Below are 17,001 nucleotides of genomic sequence, written 5' to 3'. Positions count from 1 at the left end.
AGTATAGAAAGTCATTTACGTTCAGCAGTGCTTGGAATCTTAGGACTTTTTGCTGACCTAACAAGGAGTTTTACTTATTTTTAATTTTGACCGGTGACTACAAGGACTCTGTTATTTTGATTTAGGACTTTTTGTTGTACGTGTCTCAAGGTACATTTGCAAAAGATACAGTTGCAATAAGTATACAAAGAAATCAACATGCGCTGCGAAACGAGAAAATGCATTGCAGCATAAGTTTTTGTATTTGTACAAGTGAATTTTTCTTTATTTGGCGGTATATAAGGGCGTTCTAGCGAAATCCTTGGAGTAAGTTACGCGCTACCTTTGCCATGCGTCCGCGTGATTTTATTTATTACACGGAAAATAAATTTCTCGCTACGCCCATGACCTAGACATCAGACCTACTTGCGGATTCTCGGAGGAGAATTGATATGCGCGCTCTACGCCGCGCGATGACGAACGGATTAAAATCGGAGAGCGAGACTTTCACGTTGGCTCTCGCGCGTTGATTCTTTCCTTTCTTTCTTTTACCTTTTCCCTCCCTTTTATTTTCTTTTTCATTCCTCTTCGATCCCGCACCGCGCTTTATTCGCCGGGCGTGCCCGATCGCCTGATGATTTCGTAAGGCGATTGTTCGAATGCGCGCGTTACGTCAACGGCGAACTAATTCCATATAATACAATCCGGCTGCGGGGCCGCAATCCGCCGCGGTGTCTGGTGTCGTAAAGTCTTATATTTTATATGCCGTAAGTTGTTCCGAATGACGTTACTCGCTTTACTCGTCCGTGCGCGCGCTCCCGACCGGCTGCGCTTTTTCGTCTAACTCTCACGGCTATCATTTATTTGGCGTTACAAATATTATAAATACGGGGAGAAAGGGAGATGACTGGACCTCGTAAATCTTTCTCTCGGCGAGGATTAAATAACTGCTGGACGCGAACCTCCCGAAATTTGCGTACACGCTCGCGGAACAAAGCGAGATTTCGGGGAAGGTACGCGCAATCTGCATGATTGCCGTTATAAATAATGCAACAAGAACGCACAATTAAGTTAGATTGTACAATTGCATGCGCGCAATTTTCTTTGAAACATTGAAAATTGTTAACGATATAGCCAATTTATGCACAGAGAGAATTTTCAATTATAATTTACTCTCAAAATTATAGCGATTGTAGAGTGTGAACTTGGGAAGAATTTTACTACAATATTATTCTTTGTGTAAAATTTTACAATATAAAATATTATAAATTTTTAATAAAAAATAATTATTAAATTGTAAAAATATTTTAAAATAACATAAATTATTTTACATTATAGTTTATAAATAGTTCATCAAAGAGAGAGAGAGAGAAGTTTTTAATCTTTCTGCTAAACCTAAGGAGAATTATTTTACTATTCCTTACATCTTCCACGTAGCGGGAAAATTTATTCAATATATTAAAAAATTCCCAGAATTTAAATTAGTTTTTACTATTCCCAACAAATAGGTTTATTAAAAATATTTTACCTCCTTTTTTTCGTTCAAATATCGTTTATAACTTTAATAGTGTGAATTGCGAGGTTTCGTACGTCGAACAAACTCGCTGATTTTTAAAAAACATAATTGATAAACATAAGAAAAAACGCGACACTGTCTTCTGTCATCACGGAACATCGCTTACGATCCATTTATAAGTTTAATTGGGATAATATCGAAATATCGGTTGAGAAATGGCTGCCTAAAAAACAAAATTCTTAGATCTTATATGTATTGACGTTATTCTCAAAATTTCGACTTATGAGTTCTCCGAATAGATTATTTTATCTCACACGAACTGTCAAGTTATAGTAGTGGGAGTAATATAGTTATGTATTTTCTTACCGTACGCTTCTAAATTCGTTTCTGCTTGATATCGGTTGGACGTTTCCTCTCTTCGTTGTAAGTAGACATCTAAACTAATTAATAACGTCATCGTTACTTTTGACAAATGGTATCATTAAATTTCATCTCCTGTTTTCTAATTAGTTAAGATTAATTGGATTTCTGGTACACGAAAAAATAGCTTTGACTATTTATTAAAAAGATAAAATTATCTTGCGCGCGAGAAGAGATGGTATGTAACTACCTAAGCTCCACATTGTTTTTATATACTAAAGAGGTTTCAAATGTAAGATCAAAACGTTTGAGAAAATATCAAGTTTCGATAGAACTTGATTTAATAAATTTACCTGTCTACACTACGACAAGCGAAGCCCCGTGAAGCATTTTATTAATTCAAAATTAATTAATCAAAAAATTACATTATTGTTTTAATTTTAAAATAGTTCACTCGAATTTTATCGAAATTTACTAAAAATTATAGTAAAAATTTCCGAGGTCCGTGTTATTTCGCGACTGCTATAATTTTAAGTAAATTCTAAAAGAAAATTTTATCTATGCATAATGTCGGTGCATTTAAACGCTTTAAGACAATTAAAATCAAGTTCATAAGGTTAAGAAAGGTTTGAATATGACTATTGACTTTTTTTTAAATATACGTACATATACATCATTATCTAATAATGGTTTTCTTCTGATTACAGATTGATTATTCGAACGTGAGCCCTTTAAGCGGCCAAAAGGTTTTTCCAACGAGGAAGAATTCCAGCTAGAGTTCGTACTGAAGACGAAGGAGGAAACAACGTCGCTTCGACGCGTATATACCTAGAAAAAAAAGCGAGAGGGAATAATGGCGGGCGAAGACACGCAGATCTTGTCGAATGGCGTGGATGCGCTCACGCTCATCGAGTCGTCGAAGATGACAAACGGAAATGGGCTGATCTGCGGCGACAAGCAGCACAACAACAACGGTTCGATACCAAATGGGAAGTTGCACGGGGGGATCGGCGGCACGGAGAACGGCAATCTAATCGTGCCGGATGAGAGGTCGAGCAGTCTTCACACGGAATTCGACGACGCAGACGTGTCCTGTGGATGGGGACCATGCAGGCCCCACTGGCTGCAGTGCTTCGCCACGAAGCAGGCCTTCCTAGTGACCTTCTGTCTCACCTGGGTGAGTACACATCGAAGGGATTTTATTATTTCCCTTTTCAATCAATAAGTTTATTAAGAAACAGTATACAGAGTGTCCCTGAACATGTTGGTCAACGCTCGTAAAAAGGTAGAAGGGATCGAGATGAACATAAAAGTCCAATATTGTCTTGGGTTAGGTCCACTAATAATCGAGATATTAGCGTATGGGATCTGAAAAAAGCTAATTAATTTCTATCGTAATTGTGAACAATAAATTAATGAAAGCTTATCGTACATTCACGATAGATTCTTTCTTCTGTGTTATAGCTCAAGCTCTTCTCTCGGCGCACTTTTATTCACATAATTTGAAAAATTAATACCTCGATATTGGTGGACGTAACTTAAGATCTAACCCAAGATCTAACTTGACCAATATATTCAGGGACACCCTGTATAATATAACTGTGTACAATTTAGGAGAACAGAAGTATGATAAAAGAACGAAGAATAGACCTTTTTCGGATTATATTGACAAGGGACTTGATCGAACGACATTCACAGCAACAAAATTCCTCCCGACAGGTCGACGTAGAGTCAAAGTTTATTATCTTTCTATCGCAGGTTCTTCAGGGCATGTACTACACGTACTTCGTGTCCGTAATCACGACAATAGAGAAGCTCTTCCAAATCCAGTCGAAGACCACGGGCATTATTATGTCCGCAACGGAAATCGGCCAGATCGGGTCCTCCTTGTTACTGACGTACTATGGTGGCCAAGGTCACCGGCCCAAGTGGATCGCCTGGGGCATGATCCTCTTCGCCGTGAGCTCGTTCACCTGCTCGATGCCCCACTTTATCTTCGGCGAACAGCTGATTCGTCAGAACGAGATGCTGGTCAGCGGGGTCGATCCCGACGGCCGCAGGCTCAACAGCACGGATCCGATCCCGGCGAATCTCTGCAGGTTCCAGGAAAGGAACAGCACGTTAGACGGGTGAGTGGCTCTGTCATAACTCTCCTTCGAGTTAGCCTCTTCTATTTCTAAATTCTTAATGAGCGACACCACCCGACGATTCATCATAATATAGAGAGATATCTTCATTTGGCTTTTATCCTCGTGATTAAGTAACAGCTAACTCAACAGTCGTGAATCATCAAAAAACGCGGGGAATCGGAATGTATTAATCACGGTAAATACGAGTGCGGGAGAAAAATCGAATGCAGAATTCATCAACAGTTGTTACATTAGCGGATTAATTAATTTAACAATTAGCTAATAATTGATAAGTTTAAACAATTATTGTTCACTTAATGTCAATAAACTAATTAATTCTGCTGTACATTAATCGTTTTAATCCGATTCAATGGCGATTAGTGACAAAGTATTTTTTAAAATTTACTTCTTGCCTAACAAAACTTGCTCAAATAACTTGTTTACTCACGGGGAAGCGTTTACAGTTATGATTCGCGTTATTACAATGTCCCGCGGAGAAACGGGGGGCGGGACGCAGACGATCAGCCGTGTTATCGTTTCGGGTAAGATACAATAATCGTTTGCCGTGATAAATACACAATGTAAGGCGGAATACCGCCGAAGTAATGGGCGTGCAATTTTGCCTCAAACTCGTATTATACAAGAACCGGTTCGTCGCACTTCTGCAAAACGAGTTGAAACCGGGCGATTCGTAATCCGAAGGTAACTAATCAAAAACGAATTGCACGCGCTTCGCGTTTACCTACCCTTTAGATAGATTGAATGTTTTCGAGTAGAAGTAACATATGCCGGAAATAGTGTACCAGAAATAGAAAATAGAAAATAGAACTGATTTTAGAAGGACTGTGTTAAGAGTCTCTCAAGAAGTGATATAGATGTGTTATATTTATAGGAGGTATGTATGTAGTACGTTATATTTAAGGAAGTTCTTCGGTTTAAAACAGTAAAAGGATGTGACGCGTGATGTTTTATAGATCTTTTAACAAGAAAAAAAGAGCAATTTTGAAATAGAGAAGAGAAAAGGATTGTGAACTACCATTACGTTTTATTTAAATAACTTAATAAATATTTATATGATACAATTCTTGTTTTGGTACAAGTTTGTTACCTATAGGGTTCTAACACTCATGTTATAAGCGGAAGCTCCTCAGATATACATAACGAACATAATTAACAATTTACTGAAGAGGGAAAAAAGATTGCGGTTATGGAACATTACCGACAAATATTCTCAAAATCATTTTTATTTCTAAAAAAATAAAAAATTAACGCTCTTTGGCGCATTTTGCACATTAATCTCATAAAGGTATCAATTTATGTGAAATTGATTAGAGAACCTCCTTAAAAAGCTTTTGAAGAACTCGAGAGAAGATTTATTCGAAAAAAATTGTAAATTGATCTAAAAAATCGTTTTTAAATCTCTTGGAAAATAGTTTCTTGACGAAAAGATGAAAGCGTGCAAGTTATGCGCACGTAATTTCACGCCTTATACGTTATTCTAACGACATAGTGCAGAAAAAATAAAGAGAGAGAGAGCGGGAGGAAGAAAGAGAAATAATAATAATGTGTTTGGTTAACAAGCGAGAAAGTTTGGCTGATAACATCGTTTTCTGACAGCAGTAATTATAACAACTTCCATTCTTTAAAAGATGCGTCCACATGTGTCATAATTCCGTGTGCCTAATTGCTATTACATAATGAAAGAGTTCACCGGCCAGGCACAATGAGATCCCATAACGAACGGAATGCTCGAAACTGATCCACGCAATTTAGCGCGGTAATAAAATGGGGACAATGTCGATTACGTTTTTCTTAATATCACGCGCACGTTTTGCAGCTGCGCTCATTGCTTATCACAAAGAAAAATGATTGTATATGAGTATTCCCCGTATTGTAGGCGTTGACTTCCTGATGTACATCCGGAAATGGTTGATAGACAATTTTACTATAAAATAAGATGCAATTATTGATAACAGGGTGGATTGGATAGCGATATGTGTAACATATTTATACATTGTGAGACAATTTGCATAATTCAATATTTGCAGATTAAATAATGAGATCATACCTATTATGCATTCCGAATTTATTGGTTTTACAAATGACATTATCGACAGAACTTTATTGTCAATGCCAGTTCAATTTCAATCAGTCAGTTTTAATTTTTTAAATCAGATAATACGTTTACAATATTACTCAGATGTTTATTTAATACAATGCAATATTGATGGAGAGAATTTTCTCTTGGAATTTATCCTTAAGATCATGATAGCCGTAAGAAAGCATAAAAAGATTCAAAAAATTTTACTTGAATAAAATTTCACTAAATTTTACTAAAATCTTACTAAATTTTACTAAATGTAAAGTGAAATTCTTCGTCCGCCTGTGTATTTTTATCATGAGATAGATAAAGATAAATTCTAAGAAAAAATTCTTTCCGTATATACCTGTATGAGAGGTCATAAAAAATTAAGCAATGCTTAATGACCGACACATGTGTCAGATATTTTAAAGTAGACGCAATAAACGATTCACGATTAATGTTATCTTTAATTTTTTTCTTGCAGATGGAACATATCGACGAGCGCACCACATACCAATTCGGCAGAGTACTGCAAGGGCGAGTTTCTAACGGAGCAGAGAATACAGAGCAAGATAACCACGGTAGTGCTTGCAATATTTTTTGTATCATTACTCGGTGTAGGAATGGGCCAAACAGCTATAAACACCCTCGGTATACCGTACATCGATGACAACGTCGCCAGCAAAGAGAGTCCCTTGTATTTCGGTAAGTTCTTTTTAATTCGCAAATTATTATTCTCATATTTTCTTCTTATATATTTTTTTACAGTAACAGATAAATTTTAATTATTATTTTAAAAGTAACTTAGTCATGAGTTTATTTAAATATTTTATGTCTATTAAATTCTAATTGTTGCGAATGAAACAATTTTTAACATATAAGGTATTAATTATTCTCAGTGACATTTTTTAGTGCAAATTGAAAGATTTATTTTTCTTTTTTACATCTGCGAATTAAATAATTATTCTTGACTATAAATTTAAAACTTAAAAAATGATTTAATTATATGCAACAGCGATCACTATCGGAGTGCGGATTCTCGGTCCAGCATTAGGCTTTATCCTCGGTTCCTTGTGCACGATGGTCTACGCGGATTTGTCGAGAAATCCGCAGATTACGCCATCGGATCCAAGATGGGTTGGTGCTTGGTGGCTTGGTAAGTTTGAAGAAATTATAACACCGAAGTTGGAAATATAATGATTAACTCAGTTTTACGGAGTAAGAATGAAGAAATACTTTCGCTGAAGACTTAATTTTATAATCGAGTTTTATAACAAGTAAAATCTTTATTGGAATTTTTCATAAAGTGCTTATAAACTTCGATTTGAAGACTTAATGCGAAAAGATTTGGGTTCTTTAAAAGTCGTTTGACTTTCAAACCATTCAAATTGCATTGTTAGTATTACATATGCGACAAATCTATTTGTATTTGTTGTAAGCCAAATTTTAATTGGTCTCTTATTGTTTTCACATTACTTTTACATCAATATTATGATGTAAAACATTTAATTTATTAGCTGAAAATATGATTTTTAAGATTGTAATGTGTATGTGATTATTATATATTTATAATTGAACCTCTCAAATTAAAAAAATTTTTTCTATTAGTATAGAATTAAATTATAGAGATTTAAATTGAAATTAATTTGAATTAAGTAAAATTTAATTCGATTTGAATAGTTTGCACATCTTTATTATTAATATATGTGTATATGTATGATATATTTATATACATGGTTATAATATATAATTGTACAGAGTGGTAAAGCACACCAATTATGCGGATATCGATTTTCCAAATTTCCTCAATATATGAAAATGTTTATTTAATGAATAAATAAATGTTTTACTTATTGTTTCTTATTAACACTTATAAATAATGAACTTATTTTAAATATAAATTAGATTACATGTAAATTAATATGTTTGCAAGGTTTATGAAAATATTAGCAAAGATGTATAGAACTCGACGCAGAAATTCAAACGTTATACTGACTATCGTCTATATTGACTGTTTGTATATTATATGAGGTACGAAATAAATAAAAACGACTCTCGCAACGCGGATAATATCATTTCGTTCTAACTACAGTAACAGTAACAGTAAGAGTAAAGATGGAAATACAAAAATCCAATAAGATAAAAATCGTATTGAAATCAAGAAGAATCGACGACTTAAAGATTATTAAAATGCATCATGAATGCAAATCGGAATACGAAATTGCTCGTGAATTGAAGCTACCAATAATAAAGGTTAAAATTGTACTTTACAAGTATGAAAAACGAAAACAAATATGGTGTGATTTACTATTGAATAAGAACATAACAGAAGATGTTAAAGAATATGTGACAAAATATGAAGAAAAGTGTAAAGAACAAGATATAAATTTACGTATTAGAATATTTAAAGTATGAAAAGGTAAATTAAAATACTTCTATAATCGCATATAATCTATACAAATGTTAATTATATCGTATGTAAGTTGACGTGACATACATATAAACATATATACAATAACATTCGGTACGTATGCTTATTGAAAACTTTTGTGCGGATAATTAATGTAAAATTAATAAGTCAGTTTTGTCTGTTTGAATAATTGGTGTGTCTTACTGTACCTGTAATTTGCCATCGTGTGGTGACGTCGTTTACCATCCCCTTTGAAATTATAAAGAACTTTCCTTTTATACTGATCCTTTATGATGTTTCAGGATTAGTTTTAATATCCGCGTTGCTGATGCTCGTCAGCATAGGTATGTTTGCATTCCCGACCCGTTTGCCGACAAGCCGAACACCCCCTCGACGGCCAGATTCTCAAAAGCCCAGCTTGAGAGGTAAGTCCTGATTTATCCTTCGGGAATGTGTGCACCTCCGATCTCTTTCGTCAGGCTGGTCGCCGTTTTCGACCGCCAGGGCATCAGATCCCGCGCCAACTTAATCTGTTTTTATGGCTCGCCGTAAGCTGCTTTGCGGCAGTTCCCGTCTCTCTTTCTCTCATTATCTCCCTCTCTTTCTCTCGCTTTTCGTCTCGCGATCCCGTGTGCGAACCATCTCGAGGAGGAGTCCTCGAGGAGCGAGGAGGATAACGGGCGGAGCGTGATATCAATTTATCCTCGTTGCCATAACGCGCACGTGTAAATTTAGCTCGCGCTGTATATGTCGTCGCGTTTACGGCTGCGCTTTCTTTCCGTCTTTCTGTAATTGCAATCTTCACGATTGCGGTATCTTGACGCTTAATTATACTTCGTACTAGCATTTATAGCGAACTGCTGCATGTGATAACTTCGCGTGCAGCTGCTGTGCGAATAAATCGGCATGCAGCTGTTTTACATTGGAAATTGATTAAGCGTTAAAATTTGAACAAATAAATCTAGATATTAAAATATGTGTGCACGGCGAGATCGTATTTTCTGGTTTAATACGAATATTCTCTGAAACTTATTTGATCTTAATATGCTTGACCGTTATGGTTCATCACACTCGAAAATATAAAAGCCCTTTAAAGATTATTTTGTACGTTCGCGAGCTTATAAAAGTTTCTTCCAGGGAAATGCAATTTAAGGATCTCCTACAAAAGCCAAACAAATCCAAAGAGTTATTAAACTTTCAGAAAACAAAAAACTTTATTGTTAAATTATTTATTAATAAGATAATTTTTATTTGGACATATAATAGATGTATAAAAAGATGGTAAGATATAAAAAATTGTAAGATTTGATTAATATTTTGAGAATCTATTGAAAAAACATCTTTGAATTTGTTTGATTCTTTGCGGAAATTATTTTCTATTTACTGTCTATTTATCCCATAAAATTTTACATGTACCATTTATATTAATAATGAAAGTAAAGAAGAAAATATTTCATATTATTCAAAGTGTACACAATAATTTTTTCACTTTTTTATTAATAAAATTTTACAAATTGCTCTGAAAAGAAACATTTTTTTTTATTTCTCTTTGTATAAATACAGTAATTTTTTCTCGAACGTCATATTATAATAAGTATGAGAACAAGCTTTAAACTTATAACTTTTATTAATATTGAAGTTCCATTTAAAAAGAGAAGAAAATTTCCGTTTAGGAATGTTCTCGTGGAAAATTTTATTTTATATTGTAATTTATTATTATATATATATTCTTTATTTTCATTGTTTGATTTTTTCTGAAACAAATTGTTTATTATTCGACGCTTGAACGAGAATGATCTGCTAACTTTTTTTATTTATTTAATGGACGTATTGATCGTTGCGGGAAAAAAACACTTCAGTTGCACGTGAGAGAGGGTACAATATACAAGAAAAAAAATGAACGCCGATAGAAAGAAAACGCGGACCTTTCGCGTGATTGCCGATTATATTTCCATGCTTAACGGCAAGTGTTTTCGTTGCGCGCTGAAAGGTTCGCGACGAAAGGCGAAATTCTGCACGCCCTGCCACTTGCCGTAGCGCCGCGGATCGAAGGCTAACGAGAATGCAAATAGAAGCCCGAGACAATGTGCTCTTCGTGAGTTAATCGGGAGCTCACGACGAGCGATTTCGCCTACGACTCGTATAGTGCTTTCTCTTATGCACATATTTACATTGCCCGTCAAGGTAACAATACATCGGCACTCTTCAAATAACCATAGATTTCGTCGATTCCCTTTCAATCTGTTATTTTAATTTCTCGCCGTTTGATTTCATTTCGTGATAATTCGATTTTTTATTTTACCATGATGAGAGAGAGAGAGAGAGAGAGAGAGAAAAGTATGAGGATTTAAACGAAACTCTTTATATTTTTGATTTATTACAAAAAATGCAGAAAAATACGTGCGACTCATCGTGCAAATATTGCTTGCGCGTAACATTTATTTTCAGACTTTTTAAAATAATTTGCCGCGCGGAAAAGTTAGGCTCCGCCATTCGCGTTAAGATGTTCGATTTACAACGACCTACGCGTTTAAATCGCCCCCGTTCTCCAACGACGAATCGAGACGTGCAGCAGGATGAATCACTACGCCACATCCGCAGCTGCACCGATATCTCCGCCGCTCGAGGTCCCGATATTGGTGTCGTCGCGTCCGCCATTGACGAATAATGCACACATACGGCTCTATTCGCATAAAAAGAAGGAACGAGACGCGATCTCCGAGGCGATAAGCCTCCGAGGCGGTCCAAGGTCAATGGCGGATCTGGGTGCCGGAGAAAATCGGTATCGCCTCCGCCTATAAATACACGTGTACGCGGCACCGATCGGGAAAGTACGGTTGGAGATTCACAGATTTCGACACCGCCCGTATAGCTGTGGAGGAAAACAAAAAGAAGCCGCACGATTAGGCTCTCTCTTCCCGCGGAGAATCTCTCCTCTCTCCCGAACGACCTCTCTCGTGAAATTCGGCGACTGTGAATAATCTCAGCCTCGTCCCTGATTAGATTCCTGCGCGTTTGCCTTTTTTTTTTTTAATCTTCCTCCCGCTGTTTTCAGCTGAACTTGTACTTTGTACTGCCCAGAAGTGGCTCTTTGAAGACGGTGTTTCATGCTTCGTTTGCGATCCAATCACCTTGACCTGTTTAATCCTCCGATGTCTCTTAAGCGCGCCCCGCTCAAAGTATTAACGAAAATTGGTTACATTATCGAATTAATGAGTGTTTATATTGAAGCCCTATATGTATGTGTGTGTGTGTGTGTGTGTATTATATATTGTTTGAAAATATTAATAATTAAATAATTAAATTATTATTGAATAGAATACATAAGACAACAGAAGATTTAAATTGCAAAAAATGTTTTTTTTTTAAAGAGACTTTAATTTAAATATAATATTTTTCGTTAAGTACTTAAATAAAGTACTCTCATTTAATTATTTTTTTAAATTTTATTTAATAGAGTTTTATTATTAAAGTATTCTCACTTAATTATTTTTTTTTAATTTTATTTAATGGAGTTTTATTAAATAAAATGTTTCCATTTAATAAAGTTTATTTAAAAACAAAATAACTGAAGAGAGTGTTATTCAATCTATTACCTTAATTAATATTTAAATCTTTCCAAAATTAAATTTTTATTTAAAAAATAAAAATCTACTACGATATTTCTTCTAATTCTTCGTTCACATTTAAATGCTAAATAATCAAAGTACAATGCAATAATAAGAAACGAAAAGGGGGGGGGGGGCAAGCGTGTAAAAACAAACTTTTATAGTTATATATACAATTTCGAAATTATAAGGAGGTATATATTTTTTCACACAAGTGTTCCCGGGTGATTTTCAAAAACCCTCCGTCTCAATTGCCGTGCTGCCGGCGTAGCTAAGCGACTGTAGTAACTTGACTTGTTCGGAAAGCCCTGAAATCGTCGGATGCTCCTTTAACGGACCCTCACCCGCGGAGGACGGTGCGTTCACGCGTGCGTCCGCGTAAACGGTCGCGTGTGTTGCGTGTGCGTGTACCCCGTGTCTCGGGAGCGCACACGCGCTGCGTCGCCGCCGCCGTTCTCTACGTGTGTGCGTTAATAATAATGACTGACCGACTCGTGCACGAGGTGGGGCAAGTTCACGGTCACGCGTCATGCATAGAGGCGGTGGTGGACACGCACGCGCGTACACGTTTTGCGCGTGCACACGGACTAACGTGCGTGTGTCCCTCGCCTTGGATCCTCTTTTCTTCTCTTTCTCTTCCCCTACCGCTCTCTTCGTTTTCTTTTTCTGCGCTCTATGTTTTGTGTTCCTCTCGCCCTCTCCCTCTCTCTCTCTTTCGCCGTCTCTCTTGTACGTCGCTCTGTTACGGGGGAGTCAGGGGGCCGCATTGCCAACACCGTCGCGCTTAATTCGGCGGATCGCCTACGTGCGAGCCTTTTTAACTATCTAACTTTTAACCCGCGTCTCTTCTAATGTTTTATTTATTGTCGGACGGACGCTGTCATTTTGTTTAAAGCGAGTTTCCGTGCCTTCGCATATTTATAACGAATATTTTAGCGCCGCGCTTTAGGCGCAGCTTGCTTCCAAGCGGAACGTACTACGCATATAGCTGTAAAGATACAAGCGAATCAAATTACGTAATGAAAAGATCGAAAAATTATAATTACAATATTATAATTTTTTTTATATTCAATTATAATAAGTATGAAAACCAAATGTATCGAATTAATGGCGATTGTCCTGAAAAAAATGAAAATAAGTTCTTATAACATTTTCAAGAATTTTTTATGTTACAATTTTTTTTAGATTTCACATGTTTTCTCCAGAAATTGTAGAATCTTCGAAATCTTACAACATTTCAAAACTTACATGTACAAAAAATTCTAGAAAAATGTAAACTTTCCCAACGCTTTTAAAAAGTGTCTCTAAATCTCTTCTAAAAGTTTATAAATTAATGATTAACAATTTAAAATAATATAATTTACCTTTTTAAATTTATTTTAAAATATTTGTGTATAAAAATTTTAAAGAATTACATGAACAATTCGAAGAGAAATCTTTATTATGATACATTTAAAAGATATATATCGTCTTGCAATATTTAAATGTCATCAGCTGATCTTAGGTGCACCAATCAGATTCAATTTTTATCTAATCATTTAACACCAGTCAAGTTTAACGATCGCAATTAGAAACTGTATAACATTTATGCGGCTACGTTCTGCATATGTTCTTGCACCGATCACATCGATTTGTATACCTCTCACGTTAAACGCTTGCTTAATGGAGCTCGCGGTTGCAAAATCGGCGAAGTAAAACATCTGTTTGAAACGAAAGGATATAATTTTTAAATATATATGATAGCGATCGTGGTGTCTCACGTTTGAACCTTTAAAGGGTACTCTGTACATACGCGATAATACTCGGAGCGCAATGTTAGTCACGTTTGTCTACTCATGGTCTGTGGGACCTTCCTATGCGGAGTTGCCACGACTAGTCTCACCTAGCTGGCCTCTCATGCGAGTCCCTAGAAGACTCCTAGACAGTCCTAGGAGCATAGCTGCGTTCGCGCACGCACAAGGTTACGCACGTACTGTACACTTTCTACAGTATCGTGCGAAAAAGATGCTCGACTCGTCCGAGCAGATAAATTAAGCTCCTCGGTAAAAGGAGGCTGGAAGCATTTACTTAGCTTTTCTTTCAATTGCAAAATAATTAATCATTTTTTCGCTTTGCTCATTGAAGATTGAATCTTTAAGCGGGAAACCTTTTTTTTCAAGTTTTTATAAATTAAAAAAAAATAAAAATGTATGACTGCTCACAACACCTTTTATTTTTAATTATTGAAGGATTTCTAACATTTCGCGATACCGCCAATAAAAATTTTTCCTTGTTCTGAATAATTTGTGAAGAGACGTCAAAAAATTTTTTACAATAGTATTTGATTAATAATAGTTATTATACTATTTAATGATCAACAAAGTATAAAAGAAAGAATTATTCGAGTCGTGCATCAAAAGATTGATATGTTCCAAATATATTAACTTAAAAACCGCCATTTCTATCTCTAAATTCTACGGTATACATGAAAAGCTAAACGTATTCCGTTTTGAGCTTTACGGCATACCCTATCAAGAGCGGAAGGAGAAAATCGTGAACATTTTTCTCGTTAGAACAGACTGTAAATCGATTCGAGAGGTGCGCAAATGCGAGTCTCGGGAATAATTTCGTGCATTTCAATTGCGATAGGGTCATTAATCGTCGGGGAACTAGAATCCTGGCTAGGCTATAGCTTCCTATAGAGAGTCGGTCTATATGCTTCAATGGGTCAATACGTTTGGTCTGCCGAGCGGTGTACGTTTGTCTGGCCAACAGCGCGGGTAAAAGTGCACGCGACGCATCGATCTTCACTGTACATTGATTCCGAAAAAACTGCCGGCGAATGTAGTAGTAGTAGTAGTAGTAGTCGTCGTCGTCGTCAATGCTAAACTCGCTTAGAACCGCCAGCGAATCGGCCAGCGCCTTACCAACGCAGAATCGTACAGCACGGAGTCCCTTGTCCCTTTCTCTTTTCCCAGCTCCGATCTCTTCCTCCGTCCTGTTTCTACCACGATCATCTTCGGAGTCCTCTCGCATCCTCTCGAGAGAAGAACGCGGAGAGGGGAGGCCCGATTGCTGGCTAATTAGCTCGCCCCTCGTAATCGAGCTCGTAAATATACGGCAGATCGCGGTAGACCCGGCAACTCTGTCAGATTCACAGAGGACGAGTATATACGGCTGCTGCACGCGGCTCGAAGGGACAGAGAGAGAGATCGGACGAGAGACCGGGATCAGTAAGAGGCAATCGTGGCTATGCGTGAATCTCTCTCTTTCTTTCTTTCTCTCTTTCTTGGTCGCTCGCTCGCCACGAGATACATCTGCGGAGTTGGATCGCGACTAGAACTATCGCCGAGCCCTGCGTAACCTTCGCCCATGAAACGTGTAACATCTCTCGAGTCGATGACCCTCGTATACTCGTTGAACATTAAGGGGACCCTAAAGCCGTCTGTTTTACCGATATTTTCAAAATAAACTAATTTTCTAATTGGCTTTATAGACTTTGCAAAAATCTTTTATAGAATTAAAATACGGGAACAAAAATACGGGAGAATAATCGAGTTTGTATAAAAAAAACGAAAAAAGAAATTACTTTTCGTACTGTCGATAGTTGCTACCACTTTACGATAATATTTATTTAATATACAAAATTAACGATAAAATAAGGCCACACTCTCTCAGGGACAATACATAACGAACAGTATTGTGCAGTTGGAATAAGATTAAAAGTCTAGAAAAAAGATATTCTTTTTTAATGAGCAATTTGTTATTATTATAAAATATCTTTGAAATATGATTTTACAGAATTAAAAATTCTTTTACACAATTAAAGTTTGCACAAAAATAAAAAGAGCAAGAGCGACTTCATGTCACTAACACTAGCATTTCTAACACTTAAGAATTAATAAAAAATGTTTTAATATGAAATTGCTTTTTGTCCTCTTTATTCTTATACATACTTTAATTGTGTAAAAGAATCTGGAATTCTATAAACCTAATTCACAAATATTTTCTAATAAAAAGTGTTGGCTCTGGGATTCCCTTAATATGATGTGATCCGAGATTTCGTTTTTCTCATAGGCTAGGTAGCAGAGTTATATTTAACTTTTCATATGCTCTGAGCAAGGTTTTATTTTTAGGCTAAATTTTTCCCTTAATTTTTCTCTTAATTTTTTGAAAGAGAAATAATAAAAGTAAGGTAAAAGGTATATATTGTCAAAAATCATAAACGTGCGTGCATATGTGTGTGTGTGTGTGTGTGTGTGTGTGTATGTGTGCGTGTGCGTGTGTATGTGTATATTACTATATGAATGAAAATAATAATTTTAATTGCACTTTCCTGGCATTTATTTCAGCACATTCACTGATTAAATCATCATAATTAATACCTTTACTAACTTTATATTTAGTGGAAATTATAGAAAGAGTAAACAATCGTTTTTGTACCATAGTCGATCTTAAATAATTCTTAATAAATTTCAATCACGAATCGATCCAAGAAAACACCCGCAAGATTCAAATATGGAATGACATGATTGAAAAACTTATAAAAATGTTAAAAATACAGGAATTTATAGATGAAGAATAAGTTAAACAAAATCTTGATACTGTGAGAAGCAGAAGAGTTTGAAAGATCAAGTCCGGGCGAAATTAAACGTAACGTGTATTTCAAATGTTTACCACTAACTTCAAATGTTCGTCGCCATATTACTTTTAGCATTTTGGATCGATTCATGATTGGTTGACCACCTGCGTATTCACGGGACTGAATCACCTTCTTTCTCCCACTATGGATGCACTTGCAAATGCAGTTCACCGATATCTGAGCTGCATTTCGGACCATAAAAATTTTTTAAGTATTTATAATTTTTCTTTTTAGTTAGTTTCATCTCAGGATCCAATCTTGGGCACCTCATGTGTCCTAGATACGGTTCTGCTAA

At 36.0% G+C, this 17,001-nt stretch overlaps 1 protein-coding gene across 3 annotated transcripts in view; it reads left to right on the top strand.

Annotated features, from left to right (window-relative positions):
- The window catches only part of LOC105831359 (solute carrier organic anion transporter family member 74D), a 154,158-nt gene that overhangs the window by 119,183 nt on the left and 17,974 nt on the right, over positions 1 to 17,001 (top strand). For all 3 annotated transcript variants that reach the window (XM_036288789.1, XM_036288787.1, XM_036288788.1), the window contains 5 exons: positions 2,563 to 3,032; positions 3,614 to 3,984; positions 6,552 to 6,772; positions 7,083 to 7,223; positions 8,780 to 8,902. In XM_036288789.1, coding sequence (XP_036144682.1) covers positions 2,709 to 3,032; positions 3,614 to 3,984; positions 6,552 to 6,772; positions 7,083 to 7,223; positions 8,780 to 8,902 — 1,180 coding nt within the window. In that variant the 5' untranslated portion in view covers positions 2,563 to 2,708. The remainder of the gene's footprint in view (positions 1 to 2,562; positions 3,033 to 3,613; positions 3,985 to 6,551; positions 6,773 to 7,082; positions 7,224 to 8,779; positions 8,903 to 17,001) is intronic.

The sequence above is a fragment of the Monomorium pharaonis genome, chromosome 6 (genome assembly GCF_013373865.1).
Source record: "Monomorium pharaonis isolate MP-MQ-018 chromosome 6, ASM1337386v2, whole genome shotgun sequence".
Lineage (NCBI taxonomy): Eukaryota > Metazoa > Arthropoda > Insecta > Hymenoptera > Formicidae > Monomorium > Monomorium pharaonis.
This window is presented reverse-complemented; position numbering and strand designations above follow the sequence as displayed.